The 22,585-nt window shown below is 35.4% G+C and overlaps 1 protein-coding gene across 1 annotated transcript; it reads right to left on the reverse strand.

Moving 5' to 3' along the window:
- Positions 1 to 315: 315 nt before the first annotated feature.
- On the reverse strand, positions 316 to 21,810 carry ringer (tubulin polymerization-promoting protein ringmaker). The gene is made up of 4 exons (XM_089701603.1): positions 21,652 to 21,810; positions 2,485 to 2,625; positions 1,742 to 2,023; positions 316 to 569 (listed from the first exon to the last, which is right to left on the reverse strand). The coding sequence occupies exons 2-4, from the start codon at positions 2,620 to 2,622 to the stop codon at positions 378 to 380; spliced, it is 612 nt and encodes a 203-aa protein (XP_089557729.1). The 5' UTR covers positions 2,623 to 2,625; positions 21,652 to 21,810; the 3' UTR covers positions 316 to 377.
- Between the last annotated feature and the right edge of the window lie 775 nt (positions 21,811 to 22,585).

Below are 22,585 nucleotides of genomic sequence, written 5' to 3' on the forward strand. Positions count from 1 at the left end.
AAAAATATATAATATATTAAAATTTGAATATAATGTTACATTCCATGAAATTCAATAAAATTGTTTACAAAAATCTAATTATCACGACTAGAAATACAAAGACAAAAGTCATATATATTGGTATTTGGTATATCATAGAAGCAGAATCTTACAATTTAAAATGGGAATGTTACATCTTCAACTTAAATAAATTAAAACAAAAACAAATACTAGTCGATATATCGAAATTTACTTCTCCGTTTAAAGTCACGCTTAACATTAACGCACTGCACAATAGCTGCGTTCGTCGTTCCTACCGGTGCATTAAATAATACATTTAGAATATCGAAAGGTACGCTATATTTATGAGAAATATACGTAATAAGAGAGTTTTAAACTTAGTGGGCTTTGTCGTATGTATCTTTGTGTTGGTATCCTGTGACGTAGCCCGAGCCGTCGACGAGATCCTTCCGACCGGCGATGCCTTTGCCTTTGCCTGTTTGGTCGAAGCGCTGCTTGTGCGAGCCGGTGTACTTGGACGTGTCGGTGAGGCGGTCCACAGCGGCGGCGGCCGCTGGCGACTTTGGTAGCTGGAAAATATAATTGTATAATGAAATAAGTATAATTTAGTCAGGGATAAATAAGTATTGTATAGTTACCTTTCGTACCTAGAAGGTAGTAGCATTTATGTATATTGTTCCTTTTTCTGTGCCTGTTTTTGTCAGTGAAATTTTACGACAGAACCGATTTTAATAAAATTTGTTTGTCTTCACGTGGATTTGATTTTGAACGTTTGATTTAAAATTCGAACACGAGCGAAGTCGCGGGCGAAATCTTATAATAATTATTTGACCTCACAGGTTGCAGGTGCCACCTTACTCATTAGTCATTACCACCATACTCATTGGTCAGTTTTTAATGGAAATGTTTGCGAGCAAATCTTAATTACTTTCTTATTTTAAAAATATGTCATCGCGCATTTTACAATAAATTATATAAATACCTTGAAATCAGCTCAGCCAAAATACAAATTTTTCAACGAGACTAGTGTGTGTTTCACATCACGCTAAAACTACCGTGTGAAATTGACTTTAATTTTCAGGGCTGTAATGTGGTATTACCTGTTATTGTGGAATATTATTCTGTTACGGTCTTATTTATGTATTTACGAGAATTTTGTTAGATATCATCACTACATATTATTACAAAATAAAGTTTTGCGTGGCGTATGTCCGTCTATTAGCGACAAACTCAAAAACATGCTTACACTGTCATTCTGTCTGTTGTTCGTCTGTGTTTCGTTTAGAGGACGTATGCATATAGCTACTTGATCTATAAAGACCTGTTCTATCTACTAATAAAAAGAAACACCATCGTGCATTATATAATATAGGTTTTTACACATGCCGCTCCCATAATCTACCGATGTAGGTTGCAAGGGTGACCTAATTTTATCCAAACATGCGTATCTATTGTGTATTATTATTGATTAGAATATATAGTATATAGTTGATTAGAATTTTAATTTATATTTAAACCTACACACTTAACTCGAGAACCGCTGAACGTATTTATTTTATTTAGTTATCTCCGTCTGGATTCGTATGTTAAAAATTGGAAAAACATGCAAAATAAAAAAGTCTTTCCGAATTCCAAGCGGAGCACTGAGCAGCGAACAGCAAGTAGGTAAAACATATATTATTTAATATTTATGTAAATCCAATTACTATCACACTATCTACTTTGCTATAAAAAAACTTACATGGGTAGATATGCCGGGCTGCCCACATGTAGTTAGTTTCTTCTTTATGTCTTCGAGTTCTACTTTCTTGCTTTTTGCGAGATCATCGAGGAACTTCTGGTAATCGTCGACTCCTAGTTTAACAGATTTCAATTTTTTGAAGTGAATCGCTGTGTCCGTTGTTGTGATTTTCTTCCCATCAATTACTTTTGCTTGTTTCATCCATTTATCACTTTGAGATAATGTAATTTGCTTTCCATCCGATTTTGGATCGCCGAATTTTGAAAACATTTTGAAGGCATCCTGAAATTACAGTAGAACGATGTTTTAAATATAAATTGTTTGTTTTCCGTTTTCACTTGGATTGCCGAATTTTTCATGAAAAATAAACGACTTTTTTAAGAAAGGTTAAGAAACCGGCAACCTTGTTGCATGTAGTTTTCTAGATAAAGAGTTGTAAAGTAAGCATGCACTATTAATGAGTAATGACTTTAAACACGACAAAGGAAAATTTTTAGTTTGATAAATATAACAATAAATAATATTTTATTTAGGGTATGCAGTTTACGTTGTGTTTAAAATTTGTAGGATTTACTCTTGAAATCTGGGGTTGTTCAATCGCATATTTATTAAAGTTTTACATTTATATTTTTGGTGAATTCATGAAAGCTGCTTTATAACACAGTTGCGTTATGAAACTGCACGGAATATATTATATAGCTATCGAGTCTTCACACCACAGACTAATCTAATACTTTCTTTACCTTAAAAGGAATAGCACTGTCATCATTCTTCGCAGCCGTTCCGTTGGCCGCCCCTGGTGCTGACCCATTTTCTAGTTTGATGTCCTTCACCTCCTGAGCTACCTGCTCCACCGCTTCCTGCGCTTGTTCAGCCGACATCGTCTAAATAAATAGTAAGTATAATTTATATACGAGCATAAGCACTTCGACATTTAAAAAATTTACCATTTAGTAGGTATGAGTTTGATTACTCAATAAAAAAACTGAGTATTAGGTGGTATTAGGTACCTAAGTATAATTATTATCTTTATGTTTAAGGTATCTAGTAGTAGGTACGTACGTAATACGTAGAGACCTATAGGTAATTTAGCATCTCTGCTTACTTCTGTTATTACATCTGACTCGCGCCAAACCGCGTAAAAACTACATACAAATGATAATTATTACAATGTCAAGGTGATGTCATACAATAACGGACAAATTAAACTTTGCACAGCGATTCGTGTTATGCCGTGTTTTAGCTAAAGTCGGCAATTACATCACCGACCTTGTCGGCAAAACGATTTATTTACCTATATCCGTAAATATCAGCTGTGTTTACGTTACTACTAGAATATCCTTTAATTTTATTTATGCGAAAGAGACTAGACATCTTTGGTGACGAGGTCTGCAAAGACAATTTCAGTTTACAATATTTCGACCACAATTCGTAGTCCTATGAATGTTATTTGAAGTACTTATTTCTAATTTCAACTCCAATTTTTATTTAATTTGTTATTTGAATTGCCAAAACGAAACTATAATAATTGTGCTTCTTATCAATTTATTTTACGCTGTTTGTTTAAATAGTTTTGCAATTATGATAATAATTATTAGTTATGTAGGTATTAATCATTCGAGACATAGGTAATTTTTATTTGAATGTAGGTATACGTTTATATATCATAAATAAACACTAAGGTGAATAGGTATTCTTAACTCATGAAGTCATGATAAATTTTTATCTTTGTTTTATTAGCGTAGAAATGACATCATATTTGAGTATACCTTGACTGTAACAGTTCGCCAATTTTTGTAGGTATAACATAATCTATGACCTAGCTAATTCTAGACTGCGGGGGCCACCTTATCCTAATTTAAAATAACTTACCTACTACATAGCCAGTAATGTTTCAGTGGGTGTAGAATCATAGCAATTTTCAGAGAAAAATAAAATGAGGTAGGTAGGTAGAGCATCGCGTTTGCATCAATACCTATGCATGAAGATTGAAAATAATGTGACATTTATCACAATCAATGAAAATATATTTTTATCCTAAATAGCCCTACTTTTCATGTATTAAAATACAATATTCTATCTATATTACCTATATCTATTGCAGGCTGCAGCGTATAGAAAAAATGATTTAAGTTTCTTTAGGTCCATCGAATTCAGGTCTAAAGAATTTAATGAATGTACATAGTTACAATAAGTATAGCATTTATTATCATAATTTTATAGGAAATATTTAAATATGTAATTACATATATTTATATTTTAAACATGAAAGTGTATAGTTATCTATTGCCTAATCAAACGCTACCCAAATCGCCGATATAAATTTAGGTCACTACCTACCTATTATGTATATTGTATAAATAGACCACTGAGAATCGACAATACAGGAAAATAGCAAATCATTTTCTATTATTTCTATAAAATGAATTAGGTATTTGGCAAACCTACAATTCAATGGTGGCAGTACACATGGGCCCAACGTGTTGGGCCAACGGGTTGGGCCAACGTGTAGAGAGCTACTTGGCGGTATGTTGGCTTCATTAGCCTAGTTGGCGCCAATATTGGCAGGCCAACCGAATGTTGTCGGTTTTTTGTGCACACTTCAAAGGATCTTGGCGCGCTCTGCAAACAGCGTTCACACGTTGGTGTCTTGTTCAGATTGTTGTTACTCGTCAGCGGAGACAGTATCGTTGCGCGTCAATGAAATTTACGTTTCCATGTTCCGATAGCGATGGCGGCGCCGATGTTGACAAGCAATGAGGTTTTACAATTCGTAGAATTGTATCGACATGAAGGAATTTAATAATTTGGAATCGACGGCATGAACTACACAAAAATAAAAACCTTATGACTCAATAAATTAGATGTTTTATTTTCTATTTATTATATTATATTATTCTAGATGTTTTCATAACTCACTTTCATACATTTTCGAAAAAAAAAGAATATATATTTATAAAATGAGTAAAATAGTAGGTATGAAACAGTTACTTGTTCTTAAAAATTAAATAACAATATACAATGAGCATGATTTTGATTAAATTGTGCTAATTGATCAAATATCACCAATCAATAGGTACATCCGTCCGTAATATTTCAAGTTTCGTTTTATAGGTAATTAAAATTAAATTGATATCATTGCAGACGGCAGAGTACACTCATTGTTATTGGTGCACATATAAGGTAACGGCACCAGTCGTGGACAAGCATCCAGTAATGGACAAAATAAATATTAAATTTAAATATTAAGACCAAAATTAACGTTATATAATTTGGCAATACTTAAAATAAAAGTTTGGTTCATAAGCTATCAAAATACGACATTTCATCTTATTCGGCCAAAATGTTTGAAGATGGCAGAACGTTATGTTTAGATGCTGCGACTCGTTTCGAAGAAATCCGTTTTTACTAAGAAAATCCTTAAGGAAGTGAGGACACAATTTTGGTTATAAGAATTTTTGTATTAATGTCAGCAAAATTTGATATTACTTTTATTTATAGTAGTTAAGTGTACGAAATATTACACGATTTAGTATCATGATAGGTTATGTTGTTTAAATAAAATTCATCAGTGTTCATAACTGGATTTAATTCTATGGATATATCCATTTATGGACATATGTCGAAAATAAACTTTTTTTAAAGGTTGAAAATTACATGCGCTTTTCTGTATTGTCTTTTCTTTCTGATTAATAATATACCTATCACGACCATTTCAAACAAAGGGTTCCAATATTGTACAACAATTGTCCATGACTGGATTTGCTTTGGTTCCTATAATGGACATTGATATTTTTTGTTAAAATTACACTAATGGGTCCAACAACATAATATCTATCTTAGATTGACATGAAGAATATATTTTAGAACAATGGGTCATTATGTGCTGTGCGACTCGTTCTCGGCTTCATTCTCTATCACTGCGTAGAGAAGTCGCATACTTATGCGTATTGTAACGGATCTATCATAGAGAGTTCTCTGATGAACTGTTTGGATCGTTGTCTGCTGCTAAATTCCACCACCATATAGCACACACGCTTAAATTCCATCCACACCATCTTGACAACAGTTTAAAAAAAAGCTTTTTGCCTCGTGCTGCAATTTGGAATCCATATCGATGGACCGATCAGATTAAGGCTGCTGGCGGATTCAGATTGGCGATTCACTTCACGAGTGTAGCGGAATGCCAGGAAACAGAGAGATATGGCGGAACATCGTGAAGTGGGTAACATCTACCCCCCTAGAGTGATATGACGAAGAAGAAGAAGTTCCAAAATGGATGGAATGGCAGTCCTTTTTTTAGTTATATTTTTCATCCCTGACTTATTGAGAAAAAAAACCATATTGGTGTTTCTTAACGGACATAACTCGTATTTAACGATGCATTTTCCAATTTTTGCCTAGAAAATGGAAATTAAGACTGTTTTAAATATTATAAGTATGCAAAATAATTAATAAGTACTATTTTTTATAAATACATCCCCGATTTATTGTATTCCAATCACCATTTTCAAGATTCTATTGATAACTATAAGTCTTCTCCAAGTGTAAATAACAGGAGAAACGACATTAGGTACAGTCCAAAACTGGGTGTCCATCATTAGATTTTTCACTGTCCAACACTGGTGCAAAAAAGTGGTTTTTTAATTTATAAATAACTTCATTATTTATGCATTGTAATCTTTTTTCTAACATTGGTTACGTTAAACTAACATAGAACTAAAGGTATAACTAAACAATATCCAATAAAGTTAAAAAACCTACGAGAAATTTGCAAAAAACTTCAATTTTTCCCTTAATCTGTACAAGACTGGTGCCGTTACGTTAGGTACGTAATAATTAAACGCACTGTTTATATAAATTGCCGCGGCTGCAAGAACTTCTACGGACTACGTCCATCTTTGAAGCGCCAATGCAGAATGATCAGTAAGCCAATGTGTGAACAGGAATCTTCATTTTTGCCCAACACGTTGGCCCCATGTGTACTGCCGCTATTACAATAATACTGTCTATCCGTTTATCGTAATTAAAATGGCGACCGAATTTAATCAACCGTTGTCGCGTCGTTTAGGCACCAAGGTTTCAAGTGTAAGTTCCAATAACCTAATATGTAGGTACTACTTATATTTAAAAGTCTTCATAATATGTTAATACGGTCTAAAGAATATATGGCTAATTAAAATTTTTGTTTGGTCTTGTTGACCTAAAGAAAGGCAAAAAAATTTTTCGTTATTAGCAATGCAATGCTTTGAGTTTCGTCATTCTTAATTATTATTTACTAGCTTCCCGCCCGCGGCTTCGCCCGCGTTTTCAAAGAAATACCCACGTAGTTCCCGTTCCCGTGGGATTTCCGGGATGAAACCTAACCAAGTTGTGTCTATATGTGTGCTAAATTTCATTGTAACAGGTTCAGTAGTATATTCGCGTGAAAGAGTAACAAACATACACATACACATCCATCCTCACAAACTTTCGCATTTATTTTATTTAATATTAGTAGGATAGGATAGTAGAATGTAGGATAGGATTAGTAGGATTCATTATTTTATTATATATTGATTAAAAAGGTTTTAGGTATATTTTTACCTAGTTAATTGGACCCGCGAAATGTAATGCAATAATACCTAATGAGTAGTAGGTACTCTTAATTATAAATACATAATAGTCATTGCGCTGGTTTTCGTCCAGTTATGGGAGTTGCCAACTTTGTGATGCGAAATAAATATTTTGGAGCACCCTTCCTTAAACATATAATATTTTTATTTCGTCCTTATATAGTCTTCTTTAAGATAATATTAAGTGAAAATAAATCATTTTGACGTATCTTTTTATTTAAATTATTTTCTGCAAAAGTAGGGTAAATGCTAGTTTTCGTCCAAAAAAACTGGTTTTCGTCCTAGTGTAGGCTAGTTTTCGACCACCGTGTAGAAAAAGGAGGGTAGGTCAACTATTAAGTTAAAAACCAATTACAGGTAAATATACAGGGTGTCCCACTGTTGGTATACTAAGCTCAAAGGAGGTTATAGTTTTGCATACGCTGAGTACGTAAAAAATAATTAAAAAATTCCAGATGCATTTTTTTTTTCAAATAGATGAATTTTTAAAACTCTATGTGTACACCCATAACAAGCGAGCCGCCCAACTTTGCCACCAGCACGTGAGCTATCGTTTAAGATTATGTTTTCATAGAAAAAATGCTCATATTAGAGAAGCGGTATATGCCGGCTGCGCGAAGCTAGAGAAGAAAACATGGATTTTCAGGAAAAAATTAGCAAAAAATTTTGGACGTAATTTTTTTAAAGTATTTTTTACGTGATCAGTGTATGCAAAACTACAAGTTCCTTCGCGCTTAGTATACCAATAGTGGGACACCCTGTATACTTTTATTTAATCAACATAACAATTTCTCACTACCTTACAGGTTTAGTTTTACTAATAATAATCAATATAACTAGTCAACACTGAGATCTATGTAGCACTTGGCAGTCTTTATATGCGTTAGTGATGACTGATTAATCATTCGTAATAAAGAAAGGAATGCGTTACTTACAATGTAAATGAATAAAGTAATAATTATAGGACTGAGAAATTACATCAAAAAACAGAAATATTCATTCTAATACTTTGTTTATCAAATGAAACGTAATATATTAAACACAGCCATAATAATACGTTTTAGCTACTAAAATAAACTATACTATACCTTACTGAACTATGCATTATTGCCTTACTGATGCCTTTATTAAAGATTCTTCAGTGTACGTAGCGTTTTTTTTTCTAGCTTTCTTAGACTCCTTCGAGGCCATCTAAAAACAATAAGATCTTTCAGGATACGTTGAGTAAGTAGAATAAAAAAATATTGCATTGGCAAAACAGACCTAGAATAAAAGATGATACTCAAGTGAATGATAATCAGAAAAATACAGTGTATTATGTCTGACCTACCCCCATTTATGCCACGAATAATTGACTCTACTTCACATAAGGAGAATGATACATGACTGAATGAATGACAATATTAGGTACCTACAACACTCTGGCCCTCACCAATTATTAATTATAAGGAAGATACTGAATAGAAAACTTTTCAATACGTAAAAAAGACGAAAAGTACTGCAAAAGAATAGCCATTTTTAATTTTTGTCCACTCCAATACTCATTCATGGACGAAAACTAAAACGTTTAAAGCTAAATTTAGTTTTCGTCCACTTCTTTAAATATTTTTTTATTTTGGCAGCACTGACAAAGCAGTGGACGGAAACCAAAAAATCTAAACTAATAGCAATAAAGATCACTTCGGGTGAAACTATTCAGTATTTTAAAGGTCCGATACAGTAAAAAGAACCTAACAAATATTCACGTAGCTGTTTGAGTTTTCGTCCACTTGGACGAAAACCAAATATTTTGAGAATTTGGTAACCTAGTATCCGTCCACTCAATTTTTTGAAGAGTATTATAAAAAAAGTATGATAAACACTTCTAATAGGCATGACGAAAGATTTTGAAATCCTCTTCCATAATGTGTGTATACGTTTACTATACAAGAAAAACCCTATATTTCGGTAATATACTCAAATTTAACGAAGATAAAAGCCATTTTCCAAAAAATATTTATTAACTGTGCCAAAACAGCTCGCAGGTGTCATGGCGTAGGCGTGACGTCACATTTTGGTAAATACGTAATTATTTGTACGCATTGCGAAGAAAATTAAAAAAATATTTATTTAATATGTTTTATAGAAACGAATTTCAAAGTTTATAAGTGGTGTGCAGTATTGCAGTGTGAATCCACATAAAAATAATGCTCAAAAATGTGTTAGTAATTATTTTAAGCGAGAAAATAATAAGAAATGATTGTATAAAGTTGGCGCGGAGAACCCCGAACCATGTATTCGTGAATTCGCAATTATATTTCAGTTCTGAGTCGATAAATCATACGTGAAACAATAGAAAATAAATAAAAATGCGTATTCTCAACATATTCATAACAACAAAAAACATCTGATTTGAGTTGTTTACTTAAGCATGACGTCACGCGTGTTTTAGTCAAAATGGCCAACTGCAGTATTTCAATGTTTTATTTTATTGATAATCTCATTAATCTTAATGTTTTTAAGATTTCTAAGTCACTATATGTAATTTATCTATTGTACATTTTCCCTTAAAAACACTAATACGATCATTTATGGATACTGTCGTCATGCCTATTGCGTTTAATAGGCTTATAACTAAACATACGTACCAAAAACATTAAGTACGTTAACTAGCTAAAACAGTGATTTAACTTACCATGAACTTTTCTCGCCGGCAAATTTTTCTCTCGCGCGATGACATCTGCAAGGCACGGATGGGAAGCGGCTACTTTTACGTTAATTTTTTGAACTCTCTTCTTGTCAAATCAAATTTTGATGTTGATAGTACTGTTGCTTACACATTAAGGACCGTAAAAAGTGCAAACTTGCGCGGGAAGGTAGGTTTGTATTCAAGTTTTACGCACGTGATTGTAGCAGGTCAGTCAAATGGACGAAAACCGAAACTGGACGGCAAACCAGCGCAATTACCCTGTATATTGTATAAATAGACCACTGAGAATCGACAATACAGGAAAATAGCAAATCATTTTCTATTATTTCTATAAAATGAATTAGGTATTTGGCAAACCTACAATTCTTGCAATAATACTGTCTATCCGTTTATCGTAATTAAAATGGCGACCGAATTTAATCAACCGTTGTCGCGTCGTTTAGGCACCAAGGTTTCAAGTGTAAGTTCCAATAACCTAATATGTAGGTACTACTTATATTTAAAAGTCTTCATAATATGTTAATACGGTCTAAAGAATATATAGCTAATTAAAATTTTTGTTGGGTCTTGTTGACCTAAAGAAAGGCAAAAAAATTTTTCGTTATTAGCAATGCAATGCTTTGAGTTTCGTCATTCTTAATTATTATTTACTAGCTTCCCGCCCGCGGCTTCGCCCGCGTTTTCAGAGAAATACCCACGTAGTTCCCGTTCCCGTGGGATTTCCGGGATGAAACCTAACCAAGTTTTGAGAGGGTAGTTTGCGCCTCGAAAGTTAACAGCTGTTTTTAAAAGTTCTGTGAATAATTAATTGTATTTAAAGTATATAAGTTACATTTCACTGTGTAATTGGTGAATTTAGTGGGACATATTTATGTGAAGCAGGTTTGCAAGTAAAAATTGTTTCTTAACTTTACTATTAACGTATTAATCTATCATGAATTGTGCTGCGTGTAAGAAACTTTTAAGGCATGATGAAAAACTAGACTGTACTACCTGTGCGGGGTCTTATCACTACAAGTGTATCAATATTTCCGTCGACTACTTCAAGAAAAATCTTAAAGAATTAAAACGATCGTGGCTTTGTCCTCTCTGTAAGAACGTTACATCTCGACGTAAAGGCGATGAAACACCCGCTAAAGCCCAGTTAGAAAACACTTCTCATGAAACCAGCTCATCATCAAATAGTTCCCCTGTAGTCCCACCTTCCCCATTTACTTACGATCAGTTGAAATCCCTACTTGAAAGTAATATAAGTGCCGCCCTCACTGAGATAAAAAAAGAATTCTCGAACACTATTAACATCTTGCGTGATCAACTGGCTGATTATCAAAACGAGCTGCATACTCACAAGGAGAAAATCCTGGCACTGGAAAACGATAACGTCTCACTGAGGGCCGAATTAAGCACCATACGCGATCAACTTTCTTCCCGGGACACAACTAATCTTAGTGATACCGTTAATGCATTACAATCCGAGTTAAACGAACGTTATCAGCTTGATTTACTCAATGATATAGAAATATCTGGCATTCCCGAAACTAACAACGAGTCCCTGACACATCTTGTTATCACCACTGCACTAAAACTCGGCATCGAAATCGAAGAACGCGACATCGTATGTGCTTATCGCATAGGGTCTAAACATCGTACTAATGATTCTACGATTTCTACGAATGGCTTGCACCTTGATTCCCGCTCCCCGCGTCCCCGGCTTATCGCTGTAAAACTCACGCGCCGATCAATAAAAAATGATTTTATAAAGCAGGCTCGCATTAAACGCAACTTGACAACAGCTGATCTTGGACTCCCACCTCACCATCAAAAATCAATTTATATTAATGAAAGATTAACTAAATCTAATCGCCTACTTTTCGGTAAACTACGTGAAATGTGTAAGGCACAAAATTGGAGATTTGCCTGGACGAAGGAGGGACGTATATATGCAAGACAAAGTGAAACCACAAAAATTTGTTTATTTCGTAATGAACACGATATTACCCGTGTATTCAGAAACAAAAATGTGCCGTACAATGTTGATAACAAAAATTAGATATAATATTGTATTATTTAATAAGCTTGAGTTTTATATATTTCAATATTTTCTATGTATTTGTGGTGGATTGCGCCGTATATTTGAATATGATATTAATCTGTTAATGAACTATTCATTTTCTATCTTGAATTCAATTTCAATACTTAAAATTATGTACTTTATATTGTGGTCAGACCCTTTCTTTGTACTCAACTTTTTTCTAAATAATGTGTTACGTTTAAACTGTATGAACTTATATTATAGTATTGTGAAAATTGTTTTAATTCTTAATTTAATATTACTTTTTGTCGCTATTTTAATTAAACATAAGGTAGATAACTGTGATTGCGTTGTGGTTGTGCGAAACTTGGTATCGTGGTCAGTTATGGCAATATTATATGTTAATTCTATTATTCTGTTTATTTACTTCCTACTCCACGATACAGCTGATAATTCTTCAGGTACCATTTTGGACAATGAACATATAAAAAAATATAAAATCATATCATATTATGAACTTTTAAGAATTTTGGGAATGCTATTGAATAAATTTTATCCTATATCTTTTATCATACACAATCAAATAATATTACTTTATTATTTATATATTACAACATACCTACTACCATATGAGATTATAACATATGCTAACATTATCTTTAATATTATTTTTGTTATTCCTGTTGTATCTAAAAGTATTTATTTTCACAAAACATTATTTATTACCTTAAATTTTTATTATAGTTTACCATACAATTATTCTTATCAATTAAATAATCGCACCCGGGATACGTATGATTTTAAAATTATTGCATTAGGTAGTTACTATTTATTATTTAATTGTTATGGCCAAGTCTACTAGTTTAATTATTGGATTTTTTAATGCGGGTTCTCTGGGTACACGACAGGATGAGTTCCGTGCTGCATTTGATCGCTCACAACCAGATATCTTTGCGATCAATGAGACCTGGCTTCGGGATGGGCAGGCAGCACATGCTCCTTCATTGCCCGGCTTTAATCTCCGTCACCGACCCCGCCCTCCCGAAGTACGCAGTAGGGGTGGAGGTGTAGGGTTCTACGTAAGGCGTGGTATGAGAGCGCGAGACTGTACCATTCCCTCTTCTCCTGCATCTGTCGAACAGATGTGGCTGAGGATGAAGATAAACTCTCGTCGCGTCATTGTCGGCACAGCATACCGCCCGCCATGGCTAAGCGTCGATGTCTTTTTGGACACTTTAACAGACACTATATCTGCATTCAGTGACTACGACTATCTGGTGCTAACTGGTGATTTTAATATAAATCTCATTAACAAACGAGACCCAAATACCGCACGCTTGAATGCATTCTTACAATCTCTGCAATTGGTAAATCATGTCAATGAGCCTACACACTTCACCGATCATAGTCAGTCACTTATTGATGTTGTTTGTACAAATGCTCCTGTAGCTAAAATAAAAGTTGAGCATATCCCAGACCTTGGTGCTCATGCATTTATCACAACAGAATTCAAATTAAGAAAAAACACCTTGTCCCCCAAACACATAATATTTAGACCCTTAAAGGACATAGATATTAATAATTTTAATAAAGCTGTTTCTGTTCTTCCCTGGGATACAATTGTGCGTTTATCCAATGTGAATCAGATGGTAGATGCATTCAATCACTTGATTATAAACTTATTTGACTCATTTGCCCCTATAAAGAAGTCTTTAATAAAAAAAGTGTCGTATCCATGGTTAACTAGTAACGTAAGGTACATGATGAAGTTGAGAGATGAGCAACATTATAAATATCGAAAAACTAACCTTGACGTTCATCTTCAGGACTATAAAAATTTGAAAGGATTAGTGAACACTAGCTTGTTCTATGAAAAGAAAGCCTTCTTCGATCATAACATAAACCAACACAAGAATAACGCTAAACTTCTGTGGAAAAATTTGAAAAGAAATATTATCCCTGATTTTAAATGCACTGGTGAGATCCCGCAACATTTGTGTGACGCCGACGCAATAAATAAACATTTCCTGGATGTTCCCGGTCAAAGTACTGCTGACCCTGTCGACCTTGCTTATTTTAACGAAAATCGTTACTGTGACAGTACTTTTACATTCGAACCCGTTAGTGAAAGCTATGTCGGAAAACTTATTCTGGACATCAAAAGTAATGCAGAAGGAGTTGATGGAATAACCAGGGACATGTTTCTTTTAACACTTCCACATTCTCTTCATGCTTTTACTGAAATTATTAATACATCTCTCTCTTCTTCACTTTTCCCATCGCAGTGGAAGACAGCCCTGGTGCGGCCCATACCAAAAAACAACAATCCCACTGCCCTCAAGGACCTTAGGCCAATCAGTATTCTTCCTTACCTCTCCAAGATCTTAGAGCGAGTTGTCTACAACCAAGTCACTAAGTACTGCGAATCAAATAATATCTTACCGGAGTACCAGTCAGGTTTTAGAAAACTTCGTAGTACCTGTACTGCATTGATTGATGTTGTGGATAACTTGCTCTCTGCACGCGACAATGGCCAGCCATCGATTCTAACTCTGCTTGATTTTTCTAGGGCCTTTGACTGTATAAATATTTCTCTTCTTCTCTCAAAGCTTAATTTCTATGGTTTCAATTCTATTGCTTCATCTTGGTTTGATAGCTATCTTCGCCAACGTCACCAAAGAGTAATGCTGGTTAAAGGTGACGGCAACAGAGATCTTTCTTCGCTTGTGCCTGTCAATAGAGGGGTTCCTCAGGGCTCTATTCTCGGTCCTCTTTTATTTATCATGTACTCGGCAGATATCACCTCTTGCATAAATAACTCCCAATATCATTTATATGCCGATGATTTGCAACTTTACATTCCTATTGATAGAGACCGAATAGAAGAATGCACCAGGAAAATGAATGAGGATTTGGAACGCATATCAGACTGGTCTCATAAAAACTCATTGGTTCTTAATCCATCCAAGTCTAAATATCTTGTTGTTGGGTCTAAGAAGCAAGTCTCTGACTTGGTTAAAGCAGATCCCACCGTTTTTGTAAATTCCACCCCTATAGAGCGGGTTACAATTGCTCGTAACCTGGGCATCGATTTCGACGCTCAGTTAAGGTTCGAAGATTATGTCACTAATTTAGTTAGTAATTGCTTTTATCGACTCAAAGTTCTTTACAATATTCGGCCTTTTCTGAGTGTCGATCTACGAATACGATTGTGCGAAAGCATCGTACTATCTAAATTAAATTATGCTCTCCCTGTTTATGGACCTTGTCTAACGGCAAAAGCACACCGTCTTATTCAGAGGGTCCAAAACTCCTGTGCCAGATTTTGCGTCACAATCCCACCCAGGTCTCACGTCACCCCTTTTCTTAATAGCATAAAGTTTTTAAAAATGAAAGGTCGGCAAGATTTATTATTAGCTTGCCTTTTATTTGATACGGTCAATACAAAGCAGCCTGAATATCTGTACACAAAACTATTGTGGCGTAAGTATACTAAAAGAGGTGAAATAAGAAGTGGGACCCAAGAGTTATCAATTCCCCAACATAAAACTACCGCCTTTCGTGGGTCATTTAAATATAATGCGACGAAATGTTGGAACAACATACCACCTCCAATAAAAAAACTCAAGTGCAAATCCAACTTTCGTCGCACTTACAAATCACTACTGCTCAAATTACAATCATCGTAATTTTATTTCCTTTGACTATACGTATCCAAACTTATAAATTAACACATTATACATACATACATAGTACATACCTACCTATATACCTACATATAAATACTGATTTTACTTGACCAAATATATCTATTCTACTGCTTATATATTATTATTATTACACATTTATTATTTCTTTACATTCATAATTAATTATTCTATTTTTATTATACTTATATATACCTACTTGATTGGAGGCGCAAACTATTCATCTGGGTATCTGGCAGAATTATCAGCGTTGTGGAGCTTGCTCCCACAACATTATGCTGAGCCAGGGCCAAATTGCAGCCAGCGCGCAACACAGATAATACATTCGTGTACTATAAGTGTAACTAATAACTGTAAGTGTTGTAAAATCCTTATAATTTTGTGTTATTTTATGTCTGTTTTCCTTTTTTTGTATTGTGTATTATTATGTATGTTCTGTTGGTTGCAATAAATCTTTTGTATTATTATTATTATGTTTCTCTGTTCCATAATACTCGGGTACCACCAGAAGGACAGTACCCGGATCTTTGGAAGGCTTACGTGGGGACACGGATCCAACACGCAGAGGCCCTTTCGAGAATTTTAATGTGTTGTGGGACACCAGCCGCAGCCTGCCCATGACTGCACTATAGAGATACAGCCCTAGGCAGTCCGCGGCCGATGTAGGACTATTGCAAGATAAAGGAATAAAATAAACTGGGCTATGGAATGGGATGTTAATGGACCGGAATTAAGGACTATGGAAGACTATGGCACCTGCCTTTCTACTAAGATATAGCAAAAAATTGTTGGCAGGTGGTGACTCGCCCTCTCACTGTATGGGCCCCCGAAATAAGTCGCTGCAATAGTGCGACAAGGGGGCAACATATTGTGAGCAGCTAAGGGTGGAGAGGCGTCCCTGGACTTTAAACTACGATCACGCGCTCCCTGAGGGTCCAGCATCACGTGCCCACTCGCCACTTACGCTTCGCATCCACCCTTCGAGCTAAAAGCTCTCGCGACTCCACTCTGGCCGGCCGGTTAAGGCAAGCCAGAGGCGGGGGTCCTGTCCTCGTCAGGCTTCACTCCGACCGGCCGGTGAAGGCGAGCCGGAGATGAAGACAGGGGCCTCCCCCGGGAGCACTCGGTTCCCGCGGGGTCGCTACTCCCCGACACCCCGCCACAAGGTGTCCTGCGGGTTGACTGATTGCACGGGTGGAATATCTATTGTCACGTAGACAATAGATATTCCAACCGTGGGCGATGGGGTCGTCACATCCCTACGCCCTTATTATTATTATGTTTCTCTGTTCCATAATACTCGGGTACCACCAGAAGGACGGTACCCGGATCTTTGGAAGGCTTACGTGGGGACACGGATCCAACACGCAGAGGCCCTTTCGAGAATTTTAATGTGTTGTGGGACACCAGCCGCAGCCTGCCCATGACTGCACTATAGAGATACAGCCCTGGGCAGTCCGCGGCCGATGTAGGACTATTGCAGGGTATGGAAATTTAATGATTGGGCTATGGATTGGGATGCTAAATGGACTGGTACTGAGGACTATGGGAAACTATGGCACCTGCCTTTCTACTAAAAGAAAGTAAAAATATGTTGGCAGGTGGTGAGTGGTGACTCGCCCTCTCACTGTATGGGCCCCCGAAATAAGTCGCTGCAATAGTGCGACAAGGGGGCAACATATTGTGAGCAGCTAAGGGTGGAGAGGCGTCCCTGGACTTTAAACTACGATCACGCGCTCCCTGAGGGTCCAGCATCACGTGCCCACTCGCCACTTACGCTTCGCATCCACCCTTCGAGCTAAAAGCTCTCGCGACTCCACTCTGGCCGGCCGGTTAAGGCAAGCCAGAGGTGGGGGTCCTGTCCTCGTCAGGCTTCACTCCGACCGGCCGGTGAAGGCGAGCCGGAGATGAAGACAGGGGCCTCCCCCGGGAGCACTCGGTTCCCGCGGGGTCGCTACTCCCCGACACCCCGCCACAAGGTGTCCTGCGGGTTGACTGATTGCACGGGTGGAATATCTATTGTCACGTAGACAATAGATATTCCAACCGTGGGCGATGGGGTCGTCACATCCCTACGCCCTTTTATTATTATTATTATTAAGTTGTGTCTATATGTGTGCTAAATTTCATTGTAACAGATTCAGTAGTATATTCGCGTGAAAGAGTAACAAACATACACATACACATCCATCCTCACAAACTTTCGCATTTATTTTATTTAATATTAGTAGGATAGGATAGTAGAATGTAGGATAGGATTAGTAGGATTCATTATTTTATTATATATTGATTAAAAAGGTTTTAGGTATATTTTTACCTAGTTAATTGGACCCGCGAAATGTAATGCAATAATACCTAATGAGTAGTAGGTACTCTTAATTATAAATACATAATATGGATGTGGTAAATTATGGTGAATTTTCTTTTAGCTCAGTGGATGCGTTAGTACCTACTCATACTAATAAAATAATTTTTATTGGGTATTAGTTAGTATCATTTTCTTGTCATCAATACCTAGGGTCTGATTTAGAAGTTGACAACAGTACAGGTAATATCAAGAAATATTTTATAGAAGATGAGGTAAACGGTACTTCAGACAAAAATTTATAAAAATAAGTAGATAGGTATTTCATAAATCCCAGCTATCTAGTATCTACCAATGTGCTTTATAAGCTTTCGTAATGGGCTTTTTAGTGGCAGATTGAAACAACTCTCAAGCACGACCCATTTTCATAGGCTGGCGCTACACATTGGCTTCAAAGTTTGAGCAAACATTTGTACAAACTTTGAAGTGAAAACTTTGACGCAAACACGATTACAAATATGCCTGCTAGACTTGTTTTCAAATGTTTTACGGCACAGTTATTGCAAAGATGGCTGATAGATCGGAAGACGATTTTGTGGACGCCGTCAATCTGTTTTATTTGAGTGCGGCTATTTCTCTTTCTTTTTAGTTCATCTACCGTAAACGGTAGTGATAAATTATTTTTTATTCGGACCCATGCGTCGTTTACAACGTTACGGTTTTTGTGGTCTTTGTTTTTTGGATCCCATATGGAGGGTTCCGCTTCAAGTAGCTGAAGAAATTCGATAACTACATCATTACTCCACTCCATTATGACACTCAAAATATACACACACACAACTGCTCCGGTCAGCGGCGCGCGCGTTACTAAGCATTGCAACAAGTGTGGCAGGGCGCACAAACTTTGAAGCAACTTTGAAGTTTGATTACTTTGATGTTCGCAGAAAAACCGACTCGACTCGGCAAACTTCAAATATGTGTTCAAACTTTGAACAAATAGGCAAATGTCAGTGCCACACTTCGCGACTTTGTAGGTATTTGCGTATTTGATCACATGTCTAGCGCCTGCAATAGACACATTCATTGAAATCAGGGCATCATAGTTGATAGTAGCGTAGCTATAACTAAGACTTCTTGTAAGTTTCTTGACTGCGCAGTAAGCAGGTAGGTATATAAAATTGGTAATCTGAATCACATTTGGCTGATCGGTGCCGAATTTTGTTATTATTCTACTATCAAAATAAACTACAAGAATTTTCTTATAAAAACTAACTAAGTACTTTGTAGTAAGTTGTTAGTTGTGTAGTAAAACAAGTTATAAATCATTGATATTCAATTAAATTGTAATGAGCAAGTATATTAAACATATCTAGTATAAAACTTCTCTGCATAACCATACATTATTATCTATAGAAAAATATTATTTTCATTATGTAGAAACACGTATCACCATTCACCACCATTGAAAGCATGACGTCAGCTACATTCATAGATGCATAAATCTTGCTATGACTCATCTCATTCTTTTATAAAAATAACTCTACCACTATGGGTACCGATTTAAATTTTATTTTGTGCTTGACATCGATGTGGTGAACCGTGAACAGTGTTTAATACTAGTGATGAACGTTCATATCCAAATCACCTATTTTAACAAAGAGAACGTTGTTTTTACAACCCACAAAAAGGGGCCATAAATATATCAGTAACCTAGCTTAGTAAAAAAAAAAGCTTCAATAAATTAATTAACAGTGCATATTGATTCAAGTTTTGTCATTCTGCTAATGCAGCATGAAAAATCAGTATAATGCAAAGTTATTTTTGCTGATTTTTTGTACAACTTGAGTTAATAAAATATCTGATTATGTACTTAAAATACCTATCCAGAACACCTGAATAAAATACCTCCAGCAAAAATTTGACTCCAAAATAATGAGCTTATTATTTGGCGCTAGTATTTACTAAGTACTGCGTGTTTAAAAACAAACAGGTTCATAATATTTTTATGCATAGAAATGTATTAATAAAAAAACGTTTCTAATCTAGGTATACTAATATAATAAAGCTGAAGAGTTTGTTTGTTTGAACGCGCTAATCCCGGGAACTACGGTCCGATTTGAAAAATTCTTTCGGTGTTAGATATCGAAGAAGGCTAAAGGCACTGCGGGTAAATCCGCAGGGCACAGCTAGTTTATAATCATTTCAACATCTAGACGAGAAATTGGTAAAAAACGACATGGCGGGAAACGATGAAAGTGAATAGCACGAGTAAAAACTGAGATGCTAACGGCCTCCCAAGTTTCTAACTCAACATTTTCACTACCAATTATTGAGAAAATCGAAGTGGGTTGTAACTAATTAATATGCAATAAACATTTAGGTAATATTTATAAATACTATTACCCACAGAACTATATACAAATCAGTACACCTATAGGTACTTATAGTTACCTAACAGCTAGGTACGTATTTTAAACGTAGGATATTTACGATTTATTTATGAGTAGGTATATATGTAAATCAATTTCAAATAAATAGCATACTTATGTAAAATGTAGGAATAAGTTAGGTACAAGCTCCCCCAACTACACTGCTCTTAGCTCTAGGTTGTGCCTTGTGCATATTATGTGTAAAATAGATATCTCTACTTACATAACAATACAAAACAAATTAGTTTAACAAATATTAATGTCATAGATTTCTGTTGAAGGATTATAGTTTGGCCTTCATTTTATGATTAGCATCTTGTGGCGTAACATACCTAATGATGCGCATACGCAAATTCATACATAGAAGACAGCTCTATTAAAAGTAGGTACAGTAAACATTGACGTGTTACCTTGAAAATAAATTGTTTTTAAGGAAAGATACCAGTGTTTTGTTATTCACTTTTGAAGGACCAAGTGCAACCAAGTGAAACTATTATCTTATCAAAAATTGCATGTTATTGTCCTATCAGGTTGTTATCATAAGGTTTAACATTCACACGAATCTAATTTCCTATTGATAAAGTTTCGTAATACGTGTTATAATAAGCTGATCATAATGTGTTTCGTAAACAATTTTCATGGTTCGCTCTATTCTCAAGTGGTTAGGGCGAGATAGGGCAGTCAGCGACTTGAATTACGGTTACACCCTTCCTATACTGACGTCACTTAACTATTTTTTATTTATAATTGTAAATTGTATATACCTATTTATAAAAGATATACTTACGTAAAAAAATTCGGCAAATGTTTAATATAGGTAGAGTGAGATCACTCTACCTCTTATCCACGATGTTTATTTTCAGTTTTCCTACTTCTAATACTCAGCGGCCTTCTTTTATAATTTAATTTAATTTCACATTTTATATTCATGTGCAGAGTTTATAAATTGATTTTAATAGTAATGAATATTTGCCGAATTTTTCGCACTAGCCCACCACCTTGATATAGGAATGATTTCATTAAATCTGAGATGAATTTTGGTGACACCTTCTTTTTCGCTTGATGTAAAAGTTTTAGTTTATCACAAGTTTATAAAATGTACAAATAAATGCCATAAAAAATTCCAAACTCACATATAAATTTGTATCCTCTTATGATGAGGTCACACGCACTAACTCCGACGTGTAGCACACGGTGGTTTCTATTCACGGCTCAACCGACACTGTTTTGTTGACAAGCGACCATTGAGCGCTTTGCAAACTGAGCATGCGTGTTCTATGACGCTTCCTCCGCTTCCTACTTCCCAGATTTGGGGCTCATCTTTGTAATGAAAACCCTCTTTTACACTATTGTTTCTAGAACACACTCGGTGAATGGCTAAGTGGCTGCATACATAACGCTGGTTCTTGTTACTAGGAGCAATGTGTTAAAAAGTCGTTCATAAAATTTTCCGCACTGTCTTATCGAACCCCGTAATTTAATAGTAACTTTTACGTTAACCAAATAAAAGAGTAGAGCAAGATCTGTATTGATAGTGTATAATGTATCTAGTAGATATACCTAGATAGAGGCAAATTTTCAATCATGTAATTTAAAAAAATAAGTAGGTAAGTTTAAAGTAACTAGGTACCTAATACAATCTGAACAAAAAATAGGAAAAACTTTTTTATTTTTAATGTTTATTAGTCGGTAAAATTACCGAAACCTACTTAATTATTTATTATTCAATACGCGGCTTATCTACCTTTTTACCTAAAAGCTGTAAAAAATTATCTCGTATATTCACGTAACCTAGAATTATTTTATACTAGTGGTCCGCCCCGGCTTCGCCCGTGGTACATATTTTGCAATAAAAGGTAGCCTATGTCCTTTCTCGGGTATCAAAATATCTCCATACCAAATTTTTTCAGTAGTTTGTTTTTCATGCTAATTGGTTCAGTAGTTTAGGCGTGATTGAGTAACAGACAGACAGACAGAGTTACTTTCGCATTAATTATAATATTAGTAAGGATTTTAAGTACACATTATCATTTATGACTAAACAAAAGAAGAATATTTAGATAGATA

Source organism: Colias philodice, chromosome 12, assembly GCF_061535455.1.
Source record: "Colias philodice isolate Cphi_HAF_F1 chromosome 12, ilColPhil1 Martin Lab GWU primary, whole genome shotgun sequence".
In the NCBI taxonomy this organism is placed as follows: domain Eukaryota; kingdom Metazoa; phylum Arthropoda; class Insecta; order Lepidoptera; family Pieridae; genus Colias; species Colias philodice.